The following is a 23,219-nucleotide window of genomic DNA, read 5'->3' on the forward strand; positions in this document are numbered from 1 at the left end:
AACAAAGTTATTTGGGGAAATGTTAGAAATGCTCTTTTCCCCTCAGCCTGGGCAGAGGCGTGTCCATATATGATTACCAGCAGCAGGTGGTCTGAGCCCCAGCAGGGGAAGAAAAGTCATAATAAACAAACTGTAGATTACAAGCTGTGTGTAAACTTGCATGCTGTACTATTGAATACTAAGAATCACACATACTAAATGGACTTGAGACACAATTCCACTTTTTTTGTTGCAAGATGTTACAATAATATTTGTGTGTTCAAACTGAGACAAATATATATAAATGTATGATATTTCATCATTCAGGTCTGTAACAAACAGCCAAAAGCAACCAAAAACAATCAAGAATTTCCTTAACTGACCAAGTCAGCCATAAATCCCATTAAAAATTCATTCATAGTGATTTAAAACAAGACTACAGGCAGAGTGACCCGGCAACAAAGAGCAGCTGAAGGTTGCTGTGGTGAATGGCCTGGAGAGCGTCACCAAGGAAGAAATAAAGTATCGGCAGATCTTTATCAGCTGTTACTGACTACGAGGGTGGTTTCACAAAATGTTTCTCTTTGCCTAATGTTTCTTTGTTCAATTTTCTTTTAAAACCTGTAAACCTCAGGGACTGTGTGTTAAAAAGTATATCTCTCTCGCATGCGTCTTCTTATATTGATATATACTGAGACTTTTTCTTTAAAACTATTGCTCAAGTTTAATATAGAGTACGCTGTCAATATAGTTAAAGGTTTCTCTGAATCTGTTGATCTTGTGTTGTGCAGTACGTGGCTCTGTGGTTGACAGTTATAAAATGAGGAGATTACTTCTTTGTGCACATGGTTTGAAAAGCATTTTTCAATGAATGCAAAATGCAAAAATGTATTTCTGATGTTACTGAGTTTTGTAGGTTTGTCTGTCTTCTTGTTGACAAGACCATGCATAAACTTCCAAATTGATTTCTTGGTGAAGAAGTAGAGTATGGGCAAAGAAAAAAATGCTAAAACTAGTGCAGATGGGGATCGCTTTCTTTGAAGTTTTGAGATGGGGCATAGATATTTGTTTTGGCAGGGCACTGGCCCATGTAATTTGTGTGTATGTGTAGTTGAAAGCAAGGTTACCCTGAAACCTAGTGAAATGTAATCAAATTTGGTGCATGCGGTATATGAGCAACAGAAGGACCCATTAAATTTTGATACAAATTTAATTTCTTAAATTTAGAGTATAGAGTATAAGCCTTTGTGGAGGACACTGCTTTTTGATTGTGCTTCAAGATTTCTTTAGCGTTCAGCTAGTCTAAACAATTTCTGGAACATAGACACAGATGTCAAAACCTTCAAAAGCATTTCAGTTTTAAACTGTAGATGTGTTGCTCCATCCAAACATAACATTAGACCATGCTACCCTTTGATGTATAACTTCTAACTCTCAAAAAATAAGGCCTGTTCTCCTGATAGGATCCATCAACAAAAGTGCGTTATGCAAGTTCTGCCCAAAGGGTCAGAAGATTTTGCAATTTGATAACAATTCATCAACTCTCTGCTGCATTTGGAATACAATGGCTTAGATTTGATAGTTAACTTATAAAAGAAAGAACTCAAAGACTCAAATTTTGAATCGCATTCTGATAGAAGCCAATAGCACATAAATAGAAGAAGAAAATTAAAGAATTTGTATTTTAAGATAGATTCATAGTGATTTAATAGATAGATGCTAAAGATGAAGTTGCTAACTAACAACCTTACTAAATATTTATATATGTATCCCAAAAACATGAAATTGGGATACGACAAAGCTGTCCACTAAGACACAGTGACATATCCAGTGATAGACATCAATTTCAATATAAATCTAGCCAGACATACAGATGGATATGACGGGAGTACAACCAAAGTCTTTCACCAGATTCAGAGAAACAGGCCAGGCCAGGAAAGCAGATGCTGCAGCCCAGAAGCTAAACTACACATCCATCTATAATTCTTGCCAATAGCTGGCAGGGATGAGACAGGCAAAGTACCACTCAGAATTTAGGGAGTTAATACCACAGAAATCATCATTTTTTAAAAATGCAATGCTGAATTTTAAAAATAGAAAACAAAATTCTTGAAAGATTAAACGAATGCATAGATAAAATGACAGTTCTCTTTTATTATTAGAATGAGGTAGTAAAGTAAGTAAGATGTACTCATCAAATAACTACAGCCTTTACTTAAAATAGTCTAAAAATACTAAAAATAAAGTAAAATTACTACCCAAATTTCACATAATTGTGTGAACACACTATACAAAATAACAGATTAAGTAACAAAATACCGCAGCAAGTGGTATTTTGCGAGCACTATTGATGAAGTCTAAAACCTCCCACTCTCTTGAATTCAGGGTCTGTAATCTGTCTACCAGTGCACACAAGACAATGGAAGGAAGAAATTGTTTAGAGATCGTCCAAAGGTTGAAATACTATACCTTTCAGCAGAGCACTGTGATTCATTACAGTACACTGAAAATAGGATTTTCACAAGTATCAAAGCTTATTAAAGATATCATGCAACCTCCACCGAATGCATAGCAGTAGAGTAAGATGATAAAAACATATGCAGGAGGTGGGATAAGTACTTTTTTTGAGAGGGGGGGTGGGGGGGGGGGGGGGGTGGGTCTAATTTCCAGGTAAATAAATGCCACTAACCTTTTTAGTCTTGACAGTCGATTGGCAGCAGTCTCCTCCATCGTAGTTACAGAAGGCTCTGTTGTTTACTGAGTCACAGTAGTTGTCTCCCATGAATGGCTATATCAAAGAGAAAGAGCCAAGCAATTAGGCACAGACACTGAGCTAAGAACATCCTGCCTTGTTAATTGCTGCCACAACTCTCAGAGTCTTTTGCTGTTTTCTCTTGAGCATTTTGGGGCTTTTAGAAGCCTCTGGATAAATTTGCTGATAAATCTGATACATTACATTTTCCTCATTCTTCAATCTGACTCTTTAAGCCCTTAGTCGCCCAGACCCGTAAATCAAACTGAGGACACCATAAACTATTCACTGCACAAAATGCTCCAGTAATTTGATTTATTGGGTTGGCCCCACCCTCTCAGCTTGGGTTACCAATCAGGTTATCCAATTGGCCAAAATGAGTGGATGATATCATTCTTCCATGAAGTAAGGTGGAATTCCTTCAGATGTTGCATTCACTTGTGAATGCCCCATTAATGGAGGGAAAAACATAGCATAATGACACAGTCATGTGTGTAAATTATTTCAGGAGGCATTACACCAGATTATAGCTAGTTAATAGCTCTTCAATGGACCTTATATATAAGTCTGATAAGAGACACCTGTGTATCAGCAACATGTTTAAATGACTTGTGAGTGCCTAATGTTTTCTGTCCCTGTGCAGAGTTGTTAATAACAGCAATATGTCCCAGAAGGAAGAAAGCTCATTATGGACTTGCTTGGTTTTCTTTCTTCAACTATTGTCTGAGGATTTTACTTATAACTCATCTACACTGATGTAAAAAAGAAAGTTTTCACAGGACTCTTTCCAGTTCTGTGAAACTCTAACCATACCACATGATTTAGTAGCATATATATGGGCAGCACGGTGGCACGGTGGTTAGCACTGTTGCCGCACAGCAAGAAGGTCCTGAGTTCAATTCCACCATCAGGCCGGGGTCTTTCTGTGTGGAGTTTGCATGTTCTCCCCGTGTTTGCGTGGGTTCTCTTCGGGTACTCCGGCTTCCTCCCACCGTCCAAAGACATGCAGCTTGTGGGGATAGGTTAATTGATTAATCCAAATTGCCACTAGGTGTGAATGTGCGAGTGAATGTGAGTGTGAATGGTTGTCTGTCCCTATGTGTTAGCCCTGCGACAGACTGGCGACCTGTCCAGGGTGTACCCCGCCTTTCGCCCTATGACAGCTGGGATAGGCTCCAGCGCCCCCCGCGACCCTGAAAAGGATAAGCGGAAGCGAATGGATGGATGGATATATCCACCTTTATCACCTTTACCATTATTACTTGAAATAATAATTTCAAGTAATATGATAATATGATTTTATCAGACTTTTTTAGACTTGGAGGAAATGTGGCCCACTCTTCTTTACAGAACTATGTTAGTTAATCAACATTTGCAGATATAATCAACACCTTGATTATTTACTTTTTTCAGCCATTCTGTGGTAGATTTGCTACTATTCTTGGGATCATTGTCCTGTTGAATGACCCAGTCTTGGGAAAGGTTTTGGTGTTTCACAGGCCTCACATTTGAATCTAGAATCCTTTGCTATGGAGAGAAGTTTACGGTCAACTTAGTGACTGTCCAGGTCCTGTGTCTATAAAACAAGCCCAAATCACCACCCCTAAGCTGTTCCATATTTGCCCAGGAACCCTTCCAAACAAGCCACACTTGTTCAGGCTTTTTTCTAATTCTACTGTTATGAATTTTAACATTCTGACCTTGGGATGAATCTGCTCGGATGTCCAGTTATAAGTAGATTGCAGCATTGTGTTAGCACACATCTGAAAGTTCCAGTCTCACTTGTTGATGAGCAATTAATCAAGTGCATTTGATCAGCAGCACCTGATTGCTACGTACCCTCTTAATTCTTAATAAGCATTCAGGGTGGACTAAATACAGAAGGTAGTACCGAAAGCTTTACACACCATATATCCTGTGTTTGAGTCAAGAAAGTAGGTATGAAAATTAAATTTTTGTATGCCTTACCTCACATCCTTTGATGCAGTGGAGGAATTCTGGGTGTGGATACCATTTCAGCCCCATTGTACAGATAATACTCTGTAAGATAAATCAACATTTGTGGGTTGAAACAAAGAAACACTGACGCTTGAAAAGTTGCTCTGTACAATTTATTTCCTGCCAGGAGTTTGTCCTTTTTCCCCAGATTTCAGGCCACATAATCCCTAACCGTACTAAACTCAATGGGCACATTTAAGCTGTGCACGGACACACCCCTAAGACAGGGAAACATAGACGTTATCAAAAGAGCTCATGTGCTACTCATAGAAGCTTTTTTGTGAAGCCTCCTTTGCTTTACACTGAAACCGAGTAAATTGATTTTTAAAAGACATAACTTAAAAAAAAATGTTTTTTATAACTTAGTCATACCCCCAGGAGGATAAGGAACTGGAAGCATGAGAAAGACAGAAGCACAGAGGTAAGAGGACCAGGTTATCTAATATCTTTGCAGAATGTGTGGAATCCCATTCTGTTCTCCTGCTGTGTTTCTCTTCGAAATGCAGCAGAACACATTTGTGCTCAGGGCAGGTGGACAGCAATGTGTACACTGAATGTACAGCTATATGTGCTAATGCACCCTTCTAAGCATACACTGTACAAGAATATAAGGGTGTAAAGGGTGTAAATAGTTACATGACGATGAAAGGGCATTTTTAATTTCACGACTGTGACCTCATAAAGTCTGTGTCCCATGTTGGGAATTTGTACGTGAACAGGCAAACAGATGCTTTGCTTATAGGATATGTAAATCGAGCTTATATAGTACTGGCCATGACCAAAAGCACCATTTGCAGCAAAACCCCGCTGACCTCAGCTGGTCCATTTTTCAGATCCATTGTGCCCCAATATCTCACAAAGTTGACATTCTTTTCTTTTGTTGCTGCAAACTAAGGTATTTTTCATTACAGTCGTGTCAGCAAATCAATGCAAAAAGAAAGATACAGGCTTCAAGGTGGAGAGAATCAACAACATAGCATCTGAGGGCAACTGAGAGCTGTGAGAGTGATGCTTCTACTACTGTGATATAGTACTGCATAGCTGAGTCCAGACATGCCTGCTGTGTGTGTGTATGCCTGTGCGTCTACAGGGAAGGGCTCTAATGGTCAGTATATACGGTGGAATACTGAGAACATTATTTTATATTTCAGGTGAAACTTTTTGCAAATGCTGTACTTTTTCTTTCTTTCCTTCTTGTGCTCTACAGTGATGATGTCATCTAGAAACTCTCCCCTTCTCTCTCATTCTCTCTCTCTTTCCTCTCACTGCAATGTCGTAAATCATGATAATCCATGATTGTAGCCTGGCCTCACCCCTCACTACGTATGGGATCCTCACCCTCTGAAGCCTCCCCAGGGGACTGATACCACATAAAAATAGATCCCTATCTCAGCACCACCACAGAAGAGGTCATGTCATATAGAAAATGACTAATTCTGCAGTAAGCCCGACAGGGTAATTTTGCTGATAAAGGGGGAGGAGGGTGCTGAGGGCACAGAGTAGTCATAGATAGAGAGACAGGGAAAAGAAAGAGGGAAGGTGGAGATAAAGAAGGAGGAGAGAATTCTAAGTGGGTCACACTAAGAACCAAAATACAACTAGTTTAAAGGCAATAAATCAACATCACTTACTAAGGTGGGCAACGCTGATTTCCAGCTCAGCAAAGTAGAACTAGAAAGTGGGGACATTAATTCTCTTGTAGATGGTGCATGAAGAATTCCACCCTCTAGGGATAGTTTGCCAATTCCTACTTACAGCATTCCTGGTGTTATTACAACTGTTAGCCTTCACCATGACTATTATTATTTTTCACTTCCCACTACTGCAGTATCCTTCTGTTCTGTTTTGTTAATACCCTTTTTATCTTGTATTTCTGTGTTTTTGCATCCTTATCTCTTGGGTGGTCATTCAGTTTTATTTTTCATCTTTTTTTTGATACTAGAATTAACTGAGTAGGAACAAGGTTCACCATTAATGTCAGTAATAGCACTATGACAATTATGTGATCGCAAATCTAACATGCTACCATTGGGAACATCTTGCCACATGAGTGGCAGACCATTTTTATAGGGTGGCCAGACTAGGACCATTAGTCATTAGGAGGAATATAAACTGATTTCTTATCATTTATGATCACCCCTGGCCACTCCTGTGCCATAAGGCAAATTTCTGTTAGCCCTTTTAGATGCTACGGTAGTTGCTTATGACTGCGTGTATATGTTCGGGATGAGACTGTGTGCTCGCATTAATTATGATATATCAACACAGGATGAGCTGGCAGAAGGAGGGACAAAACAAAACATTACACTTGCTTAGACTTGTGGTCATTACCTTGAAAGCTTTACCTCTTCTAACCGCTTATCCTCAACACACTTTCCTACTCTTTAACAGTCATCCTACCAACATCACTTCTCTGACTTCTCTTACACTATCAGATGGACCCAACAGCATAACCTCAGGTTTGAAATGACCCCTGAGCACAAATCATATCAATTACACAAATCCATAAAAGCAGATCATTTCGTGTCCACATGGCCTAACCCACCCCTCCCCCGGCATCCACCACCAACTGCTGATTCAGTGTGACTCTGAAACAGAAACAAAAGGTGTTGTCGGAGAAAAAAAAGAGAAAAATAAAATGTACTCTTTTGGTCAGGCGCGACTTCTCTAGTTTCAAAACTCGATGCTATTTAGTAAGACCTGTCTCTTGTTCTACAGCTAAAAGGGCATTAAGCTGACAAAAGTACTTAGGGCAGATTCAACCTTTGTGGCATTGATACATTTTGAGAGTAAAATTAGAATTTAGACAACACACACAGTCCAGCTGTACCTCTACACAGCTGCTGACCTCAACCATAATCTTCATGAATATCTCAAATGACACCATGGTTGTGTCGGAGAGCCCCAAAAGAGACAAAATGTACGGTCCTGTGCTATGTGACCTTCTCCACCACAGCCTCCTACCTCTGTGTTTTGCTATCTGCCAAAAAAAGAACACTTTATTATTTAAGTACCTGTAAGGTATATCTAAATTAGGCCAATTACCAGTGAGCTTCAGTGTTCTTTAACAGTGATTAACCTGAATGAATAAGGTTGGTCACAGTGGCAGTGAGGGTGAAAACAAGTTCCTCACAACAATTCTTCAGCAAGACAAATACACTGGAATTTAGAAAAAAATCTTTACACCTTGGGAATAAAGTTCTTGTACCTCATTATCTCTCCACTATATCTACTACTATATCATCTTGAAGACTGAAAGGAAAGTGGGCAGCAGGAGGTTTTCATACTTGTTGTCAAGAATAAATTTTAAAAGGTTGCTATGCCTCTAATCCAAATATTTGTATGGCATTGGGTTGGCATTTTGCATTGCAAGCGATGGAGTCAGGATCAAGGAACTATATGTGAAATTCCAAGGAGAAGAGCTGTGCTTCACAGAACTTCGTGAAGTGCGTCTCTCAGAGCTGTGAGGCGCACACAAACACATGCAAACTTACCTTCAACTTAGGTGGATTTCTCCAGTGCTCCTTCATTACTTTTCCTACGGTCATATTGTGAGGGAGGATCACAACATCGTTGTTCCCCTCTCTACATGTCAGCTCACACTCCTCACCTGTGTTTGTTTGTGTGACAAAGTGACAGAGAGAATTACACTAATGAAAGATCAACACCACGAATGCCGAGATTTATTTTCCTCGTCATTGCCAAACCATTGTGAGACTATGTCACAATGGTTTGGCAATGTGTGAAAGATGAACCTAGTATAAAAAAAGCATTAAGTAACAGTAGATTTGTGCATACAGACCTATGCCGTGTCCTCGTTTGCATGAGTATTGCAGGCTATAATGGAGGTTTTGAGGTAAAGAACACTGGCCTTGGCTGTGTGGGCACAGGCGGAACGACCCTGTCCAATTTCCATCTTTTCGACAGCGGATCTCATTGGACCCTTTGCCCTGAAAATAACACATATATTGACAGACAAATAATTATACACATACAGACATACACACAGGTGCACAAACACTACTAGGCCAAGGACACTGAGATGCCATGCCACTGTACAGGGAAATACAATCCAATTTTTAGTAGGCATCCAACCCACAACGTCGAAGAGGCAGAACAGATTAAAAGGTGTATACATTTCAAAAGTCTGTGGCAGCAGGGCTGTTCTGGAAATCAATAGCAATCTAATTAGCATGGCGTCAAATTGAGTAGGGCTAAGGGAGACAGGGAGAAAAGCAGGCAGGGCAGAGAAAGACGTATCAGAAAAAAACAGCCAGGATAAAGGCTGTATCTTATTTTTCAGTCATTAATTCGTTAATTTAGTACATTATCATTGGTCATTAGTAATTATGTATGATATTACACAAGAGTATATTAATAACAATTTGTCTGTAGTGATTTCCAAACAAACAACATTACCAGTAATCCTGGAGAATCAGCCTGGTGGTACAAATTGTTTTAAATGCACTATATTTATCTGTGATTATATTATTTATTACTAAGTTATGCTGAACAAACAAAACAAAAAAGAACTGTGAGGGTGCAAAGAAGAGAAAAAAAAGAGAAGACAAGGACACTGGCAAAGCAAGAATAGACAGAGAGGAAAGAGATGGACAGACCTGCTTGCAAGTAGGGTGCAGCAGCCTCACCGTATGGGCAGAGCGTCCTGTGCCGGCGATAGCAGTATTACCAGCAGGGTCAGAGCAGTTTAGGGTGCAGGTACTGTCAAAACGAAACCCATTGGTACAGTTATAGGAGCCATGGAAGATCGGAGGTGGAGGATCACAAGTCACGGGCTCGCAAGATCCCTCGAGCCAGGTGCCGTCTTCTGTGCACTGGCGTTTGAATGCACGCCTAAAAGGAAAAGAGAGATGATTAATTGAATCACGTGCAGACCCTAATTTCATGTGGGAACAAAGTTTCAAAGTAGCAAAAAATGAACAAAAAAAATTTCAGTTTATTTCTTTACCGCTTGGGTTTATTGGTAACATGGTAGCCTGGCCTGCACTTGTACTTGCAGAGTGTGCCAACTTTTAAGTCTGACTGCTGGCAACGTTTTGTCTGCAGCACAGCATTGGGTACAAGAGGAGGGGCTGGGCAACGAAGCTCACATAGAGCCTCTGGGAAGGACCATAGACCATCCTCGAGGCAGGTAAGCGTGTTGTTTGTACCTAGAGAAACGAAAAAGGAAAGGATAAATGGAAAAGCATACAGGTCAGTGAATCAGTAAAACTAGGTCAGATCAGATGCAGTCGGCTTCAAAACTATGAGTTGTAGTGCAAAGCCAAATTTGAGGTTGTTTGAAAAAAGGTGGTCTTAGTTTAAGGGTCTTTTCTGTGTTCCTTGGCAATCAGTGGGAAGAAACCTCTAAAATTATTAGCAAGAACATCCCCTCTTGCCCCTGTGGGCGCTCTATCCTGCAAGCTCGGGTGCTCTACCAGAGTCCTGGGAGCTTGAGGGTCCTGCACAGTATCTCTGCTGTTTCTAGGACTGCGCATCTCGAATATTGTTTTTGGGATCTGCTGGAGCCACTTGCCTAGCTTGGGGGCCACAGCACCAAGTGCTCCGATTACCACTGGGACCACTGTTACCTCCCCACTCCATATCTTCTTGAGTTCTTTTCCCTTGAAACTTCTCCAGCTTCTCATGTTCCTTCTTCCTTATAGTTCTGTTACTTGGTTACTTGTTACTTTCTTCATCATTCATCTATCTCTACCGCTGTCTTCCTCTGCTCGTCCACCACTACTATGTCCGTGTGATTATCTATCACCAGTTTGTCTGTCTGTCTAGACCCCAGCCTCTGTGGATCTTGTGCTCAGAACTTGTTCCTGTGCTGCCATGATTAGTGCCTCTGCGCTATCTTTCAGTCCAGCTTTGTCCAGCCACTGGTAGGACTTCTGGATGTCACCATGCAGGGCTCTTTTGCTAGCTCTGGCCATCATCCTTGGTTGTGGCCATCTTCCTATGTACTCATGGATGTTTGTTGTCACATCCTGGACAGTGATTCTGACACTCCCCAAATCTTCCTTACATTTAGTGTTACGTCTTGGGGTGCTGGATTTGGGGTGAAACCCTCCATGCATGATGAGGAGCTTCCTTGTCTTGATGTCAGTGGCCTCTAGCTCCTCCTTTGGTCAGCTTATTATCCCAGCAGAGAACCTGATAACCTGCAGGGTGTAGCTGTTGATAAAACGGATCTTGTTCTTCCAGTTCAACTGACTTCTCAGGATTTGCCTGACCTTTTGCAGGTATTTGGTGGTTGGAGTTTCCATTTCTCATTTGTGGTTGTCATTTGCCTGTGGAATTCCCAGGTACTTGTAGCCGTCCTTAATGTCTGCAATGTTCCCTTCTGGTAGTGCAATTCCCTCAGTTCTGACTACTTTTCCTCTCTTTGTTAACATCCGACTACATTTATCTAGTCCAAATGACATTCCAATGATGTTGCTGTAGATCTTGGTGGTGTGGATCAGTGAACAATGTCTCATTCAGTCCTAGCGTACAGCTTGATGTCATCCATGTAGAGGAGGTGGCTGATGATTGCTCCATTCCATAGTCAGTATCTGTAGCCAGTCTTGTCAATGACCATTGGGGACAAAGGATCTCCTTGGTAGATGCTGCACTTGATGCTATTGGCTTGAAGTTGGCCAAATCCACATTTAGTTCATGATAAAGGCTCTTAGGTTCCTTTTGATTCTGTATAGATCTAGGCATTCGGGATCCATGTGTGGGGCATCTGGTTGGACCACCCTTGACCTTCAGAACTGCTTTAATTCTTCATGGGATAGATTCAACAAAGTGCCAGAAAAATTCTTCAGAGATTATTCTCATTGTCATCTTCTAGAAACCAGTTTGAGATCATTTTGTGATACGGTGCTAATTTTCAAAAGGCAATGTCAAATACTGGAAGCAGCTGACAGAAGATGATTACACCGTCATGATAAAGGGATGGAGATTATCAACAACAATACTCAGGTAGGCTTTGGTTGGTACTAAGGCTCCCAAAGTGTGACAAGAAAATAGCCTCACACCATTACACAACTGATACAAGACAGGATGGATCCATGCTTTTATCTGGTTTACACCAGATTCTGAACCTACCATCTGAGTATCACATCAGAAATCCTGACTCATTAGAGCAGGGAATGTTTCTTCAGTGTTTTATTGTCTAATTTTGTTCAGCCCATGTGAATCATAGCCTCAGTTTCCCGTTCTTAGCTGACAGAAGTGACACTTGGTGTAGTCTTCTGCTGCTGTAGCCCATTTGCTTCATGGTTACTGTTGCTTTTCTATCAGCTAAAACCAGCCTAGCCATTCTTTTTTGTTTCTGACCTCTGGCACCATTGCTTTTGTGCCAGGAGAACAGCTGCTATCTGGATATTTTCTCTTTTTTGGTCCATTCTCTGCAAACCATGTTCAAAGTCACTGATTAGATAATAGCATTAGCAAACACAACAAGTGTAACTAATAAAGTGACCAGCGGGTGTATATATTTATTGGAAAAGATCTCTGAAGGGTACCCTGTAAATATGAATCTGAACATGGATATGTCAGTGCTCCTCTAGGCAACTCACCCATTAGCTGGGCAGGTTCTCGACACTGAAATGTGCTCTTTTTGCCATAGGTAGTGCCCTCTGGAAAGTTGAAAATGGCAGGATGAACATGATACTTGTCTGGTAAACCACAGTCCACAGGCTCGCATGATACCTGTTTGTTCCACTTCCCATTTGCACAAGTTATTGTTACTGAAGTCTCTGACTGGAAAACAAGACATGATATAACACAAAGTAAATAACAAATAAAGAAATATAAGTTTTACAACATAGTCTACATAGATATATAATAATATTCATTGATGCAAGCTTTAATTTGCATATTGATGCGACAGACTGATGTAGTGCACTTGTCCTATAAATGTTTACCTCACAAAAAAATGACTACAGCAATTCTGCAATCATCTCAACAAGTTCCTAATCAGCGTGTAACCTAACAAAGCCTGATCGGGCTTAGCTTACTGTATGTCAGTAAGCCTCACAGGCCACTCAGCAGCTCAAGTAACTGCTGATAGCATTTGTAAGGTCAAGTCATGTACTTCAGACAACTGATATCCAGCAACTGCACAATCAGCCCTAACCCTAAACAGATTGACTTCAGTGGAAGTGTGACAGCTGAGAAACACACACAGACACACGCACGCACATAAAGTCTTCTACAAATAGAAGGCAAACCCCTGTGGGTTTAGTCTACATCCATTATTCATCCTCTTTCTGAATTTATGTGTAGTCACAAAACATAAGAAAGTCGTTATTATATTTAGGTAAGAGATAAACAATATGCTGGAAATAGTACAAAATCAAAGGGGGGAAAAAGTAGAAAGGTTACTTCATATTTACTGAGTTTGTAATTTCATAAACAAATAGGAACAAGTGGCTTTCCGTTGCTCCCTTCTGAAAATCAAGGCAGCCTCTCCAGCTTTTGAAAGACTACAGAGGGTATCCTGTGTGCCTGGGCCTTTACATGTTGTTGGAATGTGGTAGGAACCAAGAGGAAATCCACACATGGGGAGAACATGCAAAATCCACAAGAAACAGACTCAAACAAGAGCAAACCCAGCAGTGGCAGCATAGCTCCACTATTTCATACAGAGGCATGCTTAAATCGCCAGCAAGATAAAGGTTCCAGTATAAGGGATTATCATTAAGGTAAATTACTTCTCAATTGCCAGACGTTTTGCATTTATTGTGTGTGTGTGTGTGTGTGGACACACTCTACACATGGCTATGTGAAACCATTCTGTTCAAGGGAAGAATATTGTCTAGAGAATATAGCATTAGAAAACAATATTTTCTTGAACTCCTGAGAACTGACAGGGCAATCAGAATAGTTCAAAATCCTTTCTAACTGTTTTTTTTTAACTAGAAAAGTTTCCTCGTGTTAGGTTTATTCTCTATCAAAAATAGGTCTCATTGCTCCAGTTATTTGGCTTGTAGTGTGAGGTTTTCAGAGATGAGACGAAATTTATCTGAATGGGTTAACCCTCAATTTTTTTTTATCCTCTTCCATTAAGTAGAACCATGTAATCCAACAGGAATGTTTAAATCGATAGTCGTGCCAAGAAAGCTCACAACAAAGCTGTTAGAGCTCAATCTTTTTGACTTTTTATTCTCAGAACCAGAAGAGAAACCTGTGTGGGTAACCCATCAATTACACTGGTTGACTTTAATTACACACATCTTTTTAAAGCGAGGCCAAACTTCAACACAAACTGGACTCAGCTGGCAATACAAATGTATTGTTTCATAATCTTCTCTCTGTTTCCGTGTATATCTGTCTTTCATCTCAATCCCGTTACATGATACTGCGTAACAGTATCGGGTTCCCTCAAAATAAATAAGCTCCTTTCATATTTGGATGTCCAACAAGGTAACATATGCATTGCATGTGAGCGCCTTCTGGAAAACAACTGGGTGAAGAGTTGAATGAGTCAGTTGAGATGTGAAGCTGTGGAGAAGCAATGTGGACCATAGAAGCAACATTGAAACATCTTTTAAAATATGTGAAAATCTTAAGTACACTTGCAAAATTGTGCATGTGTGGGATAAGGTACGAGCTAATATGCACTTCACAAGTGTGGTCAATACTACACCCTACACATACAAATACACATAAACACACACGTTTACCTAGATGTGTTTGTGCTTTGGTGAGGGAGGTGATAGAGAACCCATCTATCACTAAAACAGCGTTTCAAAAATGCTGTGCAAAGATGGGGAAAAATCTGACAGAGGGATGACCATCTCAGGATGACTCCATCTATCAGGTCTTTTTATTTATTTTTTTCTGTAAAGTGGCCAGAGAGAGTTGAGTAAAACACACATAAGGGCCCACTTAGAGTCTGGTATGAAAAGGCCTCAGAGCAAGATGAAGATATTCCATAAATGTGATGTTTTTGGTCAAAGCGGTGGAAACTTCCTGTTATGACAGGGGCACTGGTGAAAGAGTGATTGATAAAGTAGAGAGAGATTCTTGAAAAGGGTTTCACCCCAGGTGGATATGACATGGGGCGAAGGGGGTCCTAAACCTCCCAGCATAACAATGACCTAAAGCACAGACCTGTTGCTTCAGAACAACGAGTCAAATACTTTCCTCTTAATTCTTTTGATCTTTTATAAGTGTGAGGAGCATTTGTAAATAGATTCATAATAAAAATCTACAAGACAGCTAGGTGTGCAAAAAGGGAAGAGCACTTTCTAAAGTGAGTATATATGTAGGTTTGTGTGTGCTACTATGTGTGTAAATGTGTGGGAATTTTCCTTCCTTTAAAAAATTTACAGCTGCCTGTTTCTCTTCCAGTAGCGATTTTAATAACCCTTGGCTATGCTTCCTAATTCAAGCCAGACAGACCTACAGACAAATGAACCAACAGACAACCCCTTCCTCAACTTAGGGATTTGTCTTCTTATAGATGGCAAACAAGCAAATTATAGCATGGTTGAACATTAATTGGAAGATAGATCTGCAATGATAAATAGTAGAATTACTAAGAATTAAGTATAATTTATGTGTCAGTCCTCGCGGAAAACCTCTTATAAAACATTTTTTTGTGAAAATCCTGTTCTAAGAATCAAAGGTTGTATTTGTGAAATATTCATACTGGCAATATCAGCGAATGGTTGCCCAAATGATTCTGGATAACGGTGTGGTCACAACAGCAGCGTGCTACTGAGAATGTAACTTTAGTCAGAAACCCATAGACCCCATATTTTATAAGTGTGAGGAGCATTTCAGCGTAACATGTCAACAAGCAGGGTGATTTTAATTTTACAGGCAACATTTTGATCTACAAGGTTTTCCTAAGAATCTATAAAGGGATTTACATGCTCACATCCTTGTTGGGCCAATAGCAAGCACATGTTTGTTTGTTTGATGAACACAGATTTAGTTGAGGGTTAGATCTCTTGTGTGTACAACTGACCTAAGGGGCACACCTAGCTATTACCATTAATATTTACAAAAAGAAAAGGTTACAGGGTAAGTGACACGAGGACAGGCCCCCAGTCTGTCACAGGGCTAACCGGGAGATACAGACAAGCATTTGCACCTATGAACAATTCAGGGTTACCCATTGACCTAACTCATGTACAAAAACATACATACTATGACAGGATATTAGAGAGCCCAGAGAGAAGCCACAAAGAGAATACGCTGAAAGTGCCCCGCCTGGATTTGAAGCCAGGGCCTTCTTGCTGTGACAACAGTGCTAACCACCACACCAGCGTGTTGTCCACAACAACATTGTATATGTATATGAATTTAGGATAATAGATACTTTACTTCATTGAGATTATCTTTTTTATCAGATGGTGACTTGCGATGGGGTTATTTTAATTCAGATACCTAAACGCTGTTTCATGGCAGGGAATGGTCATATCTGTAAAAGGGAATGCCTATATAAAATAGATGTGACTTCTTCAGTACCAGCACACAGTGTTCCCTAACCACTTCAAAGGAAGAGAAAGATTTGAAAAACAGACAGGAATAAAAGACACATATACAAATCAAGCAAGTGAGGGAAACAGATTTGTTCTGAAGATAGTATTATGTAAGAAGTTGGTGTTCCCAGAATCGCTTTGACATCAGTGAACCAAGAATGTAATCGGCTAATGAAATGAGACAAGATTATGCTTCACATTGGACTTTTCAACCTTAGTGTGGAGGTGTGCGTGTCTTTGCAAGGACTGTGCAGCTGAAAAAAAGATGAGAGCATATGAGCACTATGAATCTGGCCAGACCATTTTATTACCAGCGCTTTGACTCGAAGCACATTTCGTTTATTACATTTAAGACACGATGTGCCCAGTCTTTCTTTTGAATGTGAATTGCTTTATTTTACCAATTATATCCAGCAGTTGTACAGTTTAGGTTACAGCTGTGTTGCCGTTGGAGTCAAAGTTATACTCCTGATTGATTGCAAGTTATACAGTCCAAACACCTTCATAAAGTTGCATTCCACTGTTAAAACAAATTAGAGTTATGTCAAAACTGATCATTTGCAGTAATGCTTCAAGTAAATAGTGCATTTTATTTGCTGTGAGACTATTTTGCAAGGTATTGCAAAGCTGCAATAGATTTTGAAATGGATCGAGAAAGTAGTAAAGACGCTTGTGGTTCAATAAGGACAATCTCTATTCACTCATCTGCCTATATTCCTGGGTATTCGGCCCGTTAGACTATTCTTTACATCACTTCCGATTTTTCACAAACTGGTTTCTGTCATCAAATGGCCCAACTATTTCCCTGCCTATCTTCTGTAAGCCAATCAATTTTTGGCAAATGTGAGAAGAGCCTTGGTGTTCTTTTTGGTTTTCAGAGGTTTTGTCCTTGGAACTCTCCCATATATGCCATTTTTGACCCATCATCGATCCACTCTTGGAGTAAGTTTGGGACTGCTCTTGTGCAAATTCACCACTGTTTCAAGTTTTCTCCATTTGTAAATAATGGCTCTCAACATGGCCTCTGAAATGACTTCTTTAGATTGTGCCATGATGTGTTATTCACAGTTAATTCATGATTTAACAATAGGGAAAATTACTTTTTCACTCAGGGCCAGGTAGGTTTGAATTTTCCCTCGACAAAATAAATCATCATTTAAAAACAGCATTTTGTAAGTACTCAGATTGTCTTACTCTAATATTAAAATTTATTTGATGATCTAAAACATTCATATGTGACAAATATGTAAATTAATAAGAAATCAGGAAGGGGGCAAATACTTTTTGAGAGTATTTTACATGTCTCCTGGAATTAAAGCTTTCCGGTTCCAGTTCCACCCAGAACATTTGGAAGTGCTGGGTGGTATAAAATCTTTGTGAAATACCCAGAGCTCAAAAGATGTTTTAATAGATGTTTAATAGGACTGTCTGCAGCCAGAACTTGTGACTTCTATGCTCATGGACAGTTTTGATAACTTTTATCGAAACTTTAGTGTTACCTCAGCAGTGGTAGTGTCCTCAGGGCTGACAACAATCAAAATGGAAATACTAATAAAACAAGAATGTTTATTTTGAGAACTCATGAACTGTATCACCTCTATCTTCATGTTATTGGAATAAAATAAAAAAAAAACATATCTGAGACTGATTGATCCCAAAGGCTAATTCAAGTAGAATCTTTCTTCAAAGAAAAGTAGAAAAAGGGATATGTCTCTCTTTCATATTCATGTTTTCATATTCAAGTATTTATAGTAAATTTTGCATCTGTTCATGAATGTCTGTTTTCCATCTCACAAATTCACATATTCTCCTTTCTTGGCTACATTCTCATCCGACTTGTAGTGACTGATAATCCAGGAGGGAAAAAATTAATTCAAATTCTCTGTGGAGTCCCACAAAGATCAGACCTTGGCCTACTACTTTTAAAAGATCCAACATACTTTCTATTATGGACAATTTATCCATCCACATCTGGGTCAGAGTCACAGGGCTAAGCAAAAATGCTCAGACTCCCCTCACTTCAATCACCTCCACCAGGCTTTACTCTGAGCCCCTCCCTCTTCACCCTATGGCCAAGACCAAACACAGAAAACTAATTTCCATCCCTTGTATCCTGGATCTCATTCTTTGAGTTACTGTCCCTAGCTTGTGGACAAAGGTGAGGGTTAGAATATAGATTTACCAGCTTCACAGCTTCAAGCTCAGCTCTTATCATCCCAACAAATGCCACATCAATCCGTATGTTAATCTCACACTCCATTGTCCCCTTCCCCTAGGGGCTGCAACTCCTCCCCCAACCCAGAGTGGGTACCCTTTCCTCGCTGTGAACCACGGCCTAAGACTTGAAAGTGCTAATTCTTATCCCTGTCGATTAACACTTGACTGAAAACCAACACAGCATGTGTTAGAGGTCACCACTCAAAGGAACTAGAAGGACCATATCAGTAAAAAAGCAGTCAGCTGGTCCTGAGGCTACCAAACTAGAAACCATCTGCCACAATTTTGCTTTTACTTTATACCACTATAAAATGTGCTCACATCTACAAAACTGAGCACATGCCTTTCATCTGGCTGAATGGATACAAAAGTTATTCATAAATAACAAGTCCTTGTAATATCTTTGAACTGTCAATCATCATTTGTGGCAAACACTCAAAGTACTACACAAGAAAATATTTGGCATAAAACTCTTCCTACTCCCTCTTCTGTCCTTTCTGCTTCCATAACAGCTTACTTACTGCATACTTTTTGCCTCTCCTTTTCTTAAAAGCATAAATTATCACTAAACGAACTGACATTGGTGAATAGACAGATTGTGCATTGTCAATCAAAATATAATGCAATTATAAATCTGCAAAGAAAAATCAACTCCAAGGTTTTGTACATAAAATGTGTATGTCAGTAGCTTTTAATGGATTTTTTTACATACACACACATTGTTTCTGTGCATACATGAGTAAACTACTTTGTGGTACTAGAACCAGTCCAGTTAGGACAGCTTGCACACAACATATGGAACAACCAACAGAAGAAGTATCTTTAGCAATATTAAAGTCAGAGTCCAGACCACGCATCAGAAAAGCAATTATGTGTAACCCTTCTTATACCCTTAATCCGCTCTTGCTTCTCTCTCCTTCTTGTTTTAATTCATGTTCCACATACAGCTCCCAAACATACCATACAGTACAGGCGAGTACTGTTTCTTTTTCTCCAGGCTACAATACACATGTGCCATCTCTCTAAGAGAGCATTAATAGATTGTTTTGCAGACAGCTTTACAAAGCCATAGAGAAGGATAAAGCATTTATATGGCCTTTATTGCATCTTGGTCAAAATCCAAAAGGTTTACAATGTGGTGTAAACTACCCAGATCATTTGTTTATGTGTGGTGTGCAAGCATCTGTGTGTGTGTACTGTATCTCCCCACATCTCCATGCAAAGAGATTTCCTTGTACTCCTTGTACTTGACTGTTTGTTTGTTGGTATCTGCATGGAAGCATTTAATATGTGCTGCTTTGTGACAGTGGCAGCAAATCTCTGCCTTTTAACAGAGACTTCAATGTGTGCAGAATGAGCAGGAATGGCGCTAGGGAAAGAGAGGGAGGGAGGGAGCGAGAGAGAGCGAGCAGACACTATGCTATGATGTCATCATCCCAGTGGACCAGAAATACAAAGTGACTGTTTGAGGTGATGGTGCAGCATGCTCAGCAAGAGACTAAACACTTTTATGTCTGTGCTTGTTTAATGCATGTGCGTGTGGCGCGCCCATGTGTCTGTGTGTGCGTGTGGATGTGTCTTTGTATGTCTATGTGTAGTAAACTAGAAAAAGGAGAAGACTGGGGCTCCACTTTTCAGTGCAGCAGTCATCTACCTGGAAGATTATGATGTCATTGTCCCTGGAGGGTTACTGTGCCAAGCATGTTTTTTTGTTTTTTGTTTGTTTTTTTGCAGGTGACAAAGTAAATCCATAAACAGAGAAGAGAACAGAAAGAACGTTTGTTTGCACTTTTGTCTTATTGACATTTGTGTATTTGAGTTTACATGAAAGCTTGTTTGAATATGCATAGACGGCTTCATGTGTGCATGCATTTTCCAGTAACTACACAAAAGCTCTGACATTTTTGCACTTGAATGCTTGCGTTGTATGTTTATGCGTTCTTGTTTCTCTGTGTGAAATGAGCTATGTAGCTGCCTATACGTAGTTAAACATGTGTGCAGCAGTGTGTTTGTATGCTCACCTGACTCTTGATGATGTCATCGTCCTGGTGGACTTGCAGGACATATCCAGAGTTGCAGGAGATGGTGCAGCGGTCTCCATTGTAGAAGTGGTGGCCAGGGCTACTGCACTGCTCTGCATTGCGGATCCGGGGTTCCTGGCAGTCAATGGCCTCACACGAATAATGTACACAACTACGAGGCATTGTGTGTGGGGGCAGGGGTGGGAGGGTGTTAAAGAAGAAGAACAGACAACAGAGATGACAAAGCTAAAAAAAATAAAAAATAAAACAAATTTGAAAATACCACTAATACACATTTTTTGTGAATATAATAGCACTGCAAACTCAGAAACGTGGAAGCAGTGCTCCAAAAGAGACAAATTATACATCGAATCCGCCACATCATCCATCAATGACCGCTTAACATAGCAAATCAATAAACTACACGGAGAAAAGGCTGCCATATTCTGCAATGCACATGAAAGCGGAGTGTGAATATTAGGGAATTAAGAACAACGGGATAGATGCTGTGCAAGCTACAATGGTGCAGTTTGACCACAGTTCTGTTAGGATCCTGATGGAGAAGGCGTTTAACACTCTTGGAATGCTTGGGTGCCCAAGGCACCTTTTTACAACAGTCTGCATTCTGTAGTATAGGGTTCCCCTATGAAGTGAAGAAAGAAAAGAAGGAAAAGTATTTCACTCTCCTTCTCTGTCATTGTGTATGTGTGCGTGTGTGCGTGTCTGTGAGGGGGTGGGGGACCGAAAAGAGAGAGAAAGTATGTAAGAAAATACAGATCTGGAGAAACATTGTTAAACTCAGTCCTGCAACAATGGAATTTGTATCTTTCTTTTTTCTGTCTTATTTTACCTGCTTTCATTCCACATATTTTTTGCACTGCATGCCTTCTTTCTCAAGATTGTTAATAATCTAAGCCTTCTGTTTACATATACTGTTCCATATGCCCTTCATTTTTTCCCTTATTTTGCTCCCAGTATGTTAACTCATGTTGACAAAAAGCTACGTTGAGCAGGTGAAGAATAATTATAAAGCACAAGAGCAGCGGTCCCTTACGTCTACTCTTTGAGGACAAGCTTGGGAGACCTAGGAGGCTGCTTCATGGACTCTATGGCTTTGAACAAAATCTCTTTGTGGTTTTTTGCTAGTCACTCTGGAATTTATGACATAAATTACAATTAACTACCTGGAAAACTAGCCTCCTTTCCTGCAAATGAGAATACATTATACACCACAGGGGAATAGTTTGTATGACAGAAAGGAGAATTCAAGAGAAATGAGGGAACTATACAAAAACTTTTGTGAATATTGTTTCTTTTTCTGTTTTGTTGTTTGCGGGGACAAATAAAAGTCCAAGAGTTCTCACTCTGGTGATGAGTGTAAAAGTTAAGAGAAGAAATGTGTGACAAACTGAAACAAAACCAATATATACACACATATGTATATACATATATACATATATGTATGTGTGTGTGTGTGTGTGTGTGTGTGTGTGTGTGTGTGTGTGCGTGCATTTTCTTGCAGACAAGCTTGGGACATAAAACTGAGTCATGTTAATAGCTCCTGTAGTTAACAACTCAGGGAAAAAGGGGATGTGGTGTTTTGTGGAGGCATAAGTATTACGGGAAATATGCTGCTCAGCCCAGGAGAATGAGAGAAGGAAAGTGGGCGCAGGAGGCACAAAAAAGGGGAGAATTAAGAAGAAGAAGATGGCAGTTAGAGGGAAAGGAGGGTCATGTGCAAGTAAAGGATGAGAAGACAGAAAAGAATACCAGAAGTAGTGGAGGAGCAGAGATGTAACAAATCAGGGAAAGGGAATCGGGATGTAAAAGAAAATGTAGAAGAGAGACAAGCAGCTTTCAAAGTGGGATATAAACAGTATAATGTAGATGATGAATTGGTATTGATTAAAGAAAAACAGACTTAAGACACAAAAACACAAAGCCTGGATTCTTCATGTCTAAACGGCACTGAGCTGCACTATATTATCATATTCAGCTTGTAGCATGTTCAGAGCTTCTGAAGATAAGTGGGTATTGTCTCTTTGGCTTGCCATCATATAAGCAGTGTTTTCAAGAGCTTCTGGAAATTAGATCAGGTTGAGAGAATATGAAAGAAAGAAAAGTCGGCAAAAAGTCTTGGAGAAAGCAACTATGCCTCTGTGTGCGGCAACAAACAATTTCCTGGCTGATGCAGATGCACAGCAGTTTTAATCTATTTAGGTGCACTTGGATGTCTAACTGGCACACAACAAAAGCCACAAACAGCTCTATCTCTCCACACAGAACTTCAGACCATCCATTCTTTGGGTATTGTGGTGCGTATTAGTGCATTTCTTGTTGAAAGGTTTGTGGAATCATCGTCCCTGTGAACTGTTGCGTGCATGACGGTGGTGTGGAAATTGATCAATTCTGACTGTGTGTGTGGTCTTCTTTAGGTATGTTTGTGAGTGGGTACTTGGAGGTAGTGCAGGCTCAAAATTGTTATTTTATAGCCAAATAGGTAATAACTGTTTTGGTGTTTCAGCCAGCAGCTGTTGAAAATGATGTAAGCATCTTTATTGGCTTTTATTATAGTTATTGTTATTATGAAGCTTTCTTTTCAGCTGTTATGAATCTTTATGCATCTCATGGTATAATTTCCAATTTAGAAATGGTGCTCTGTACTTGGCCTCCAATTTGATGCCTGATTGATGGCCAGTTTAAAGTTAGAGTTGAAGAAACCGCAGCTTGCAGCCTCAGTGCCCTATTGAACAATGCAAGAAA

At 40.0% G+C, this 23,219-nt stretch overlaps 1 protein-coding gene across 1 annotated transcript in view; it reads right to left on the reverse strand.

Annotated features, from left to right (window-relative positions):
- Positions 1 to 23,219, reverse strand: part of pappaa (pregnancy-associated plasma protein A, pappalysin 1a) — a 105,850-nt gene that overhangs the window by 15,032 nt on the left and 67,599 nt on the right. Inside the window, exons 14-21 of the mRNA XM_082542046.1 lie at positions 20,457 to 20,628; positions 12,301 to 12,484; positions 9,699 to 9,900; positions 9,379 to 9,583; positions 8,532 to 8,679; positions 8,224 to 8,339; positions 4,700 to 4,771; positions 2,669 to 2,767 (exon numbers count right to left, since the gene is read on the reverse strand). Coding sequence (XP_082398172.1) covers positions 2,669 to 2,767; positions 4,700 to 4,771; positions 8,224 to 8,339; positions 8,532 to 8,679; positions 9,379 to 9,583; positions 9,699 to 9,900; positions 12,301 to 12,484; positions 20,457 to 20,628 — 1,198 coding nt within the window. The remainder of the gene's footprint in view (positions 1 to 2,668; positions 2,768 to 4,699; positions 4,772 to 8,223; positions 8,340 to 8,531; positions 8,680 to 9,378; positions 9,584 to 9,698; positions 9,901 to 12,300; positions 12,485 to 20,456; positions 20,629 to 23,219) is intronic.

Source organism: Aulonocara stuartgranti (assembly GCF_965226115.1).
Source record: "Aulonocara stuartgranti genome assembly, chromosome: 7".
NCBI classification, from domain to species: Eukaryota; Metazoa; Chordata; class Actinopteri; order Cichliformes; family Cichlidae; genus Aulonocara; species Aulonocara stuartgranti.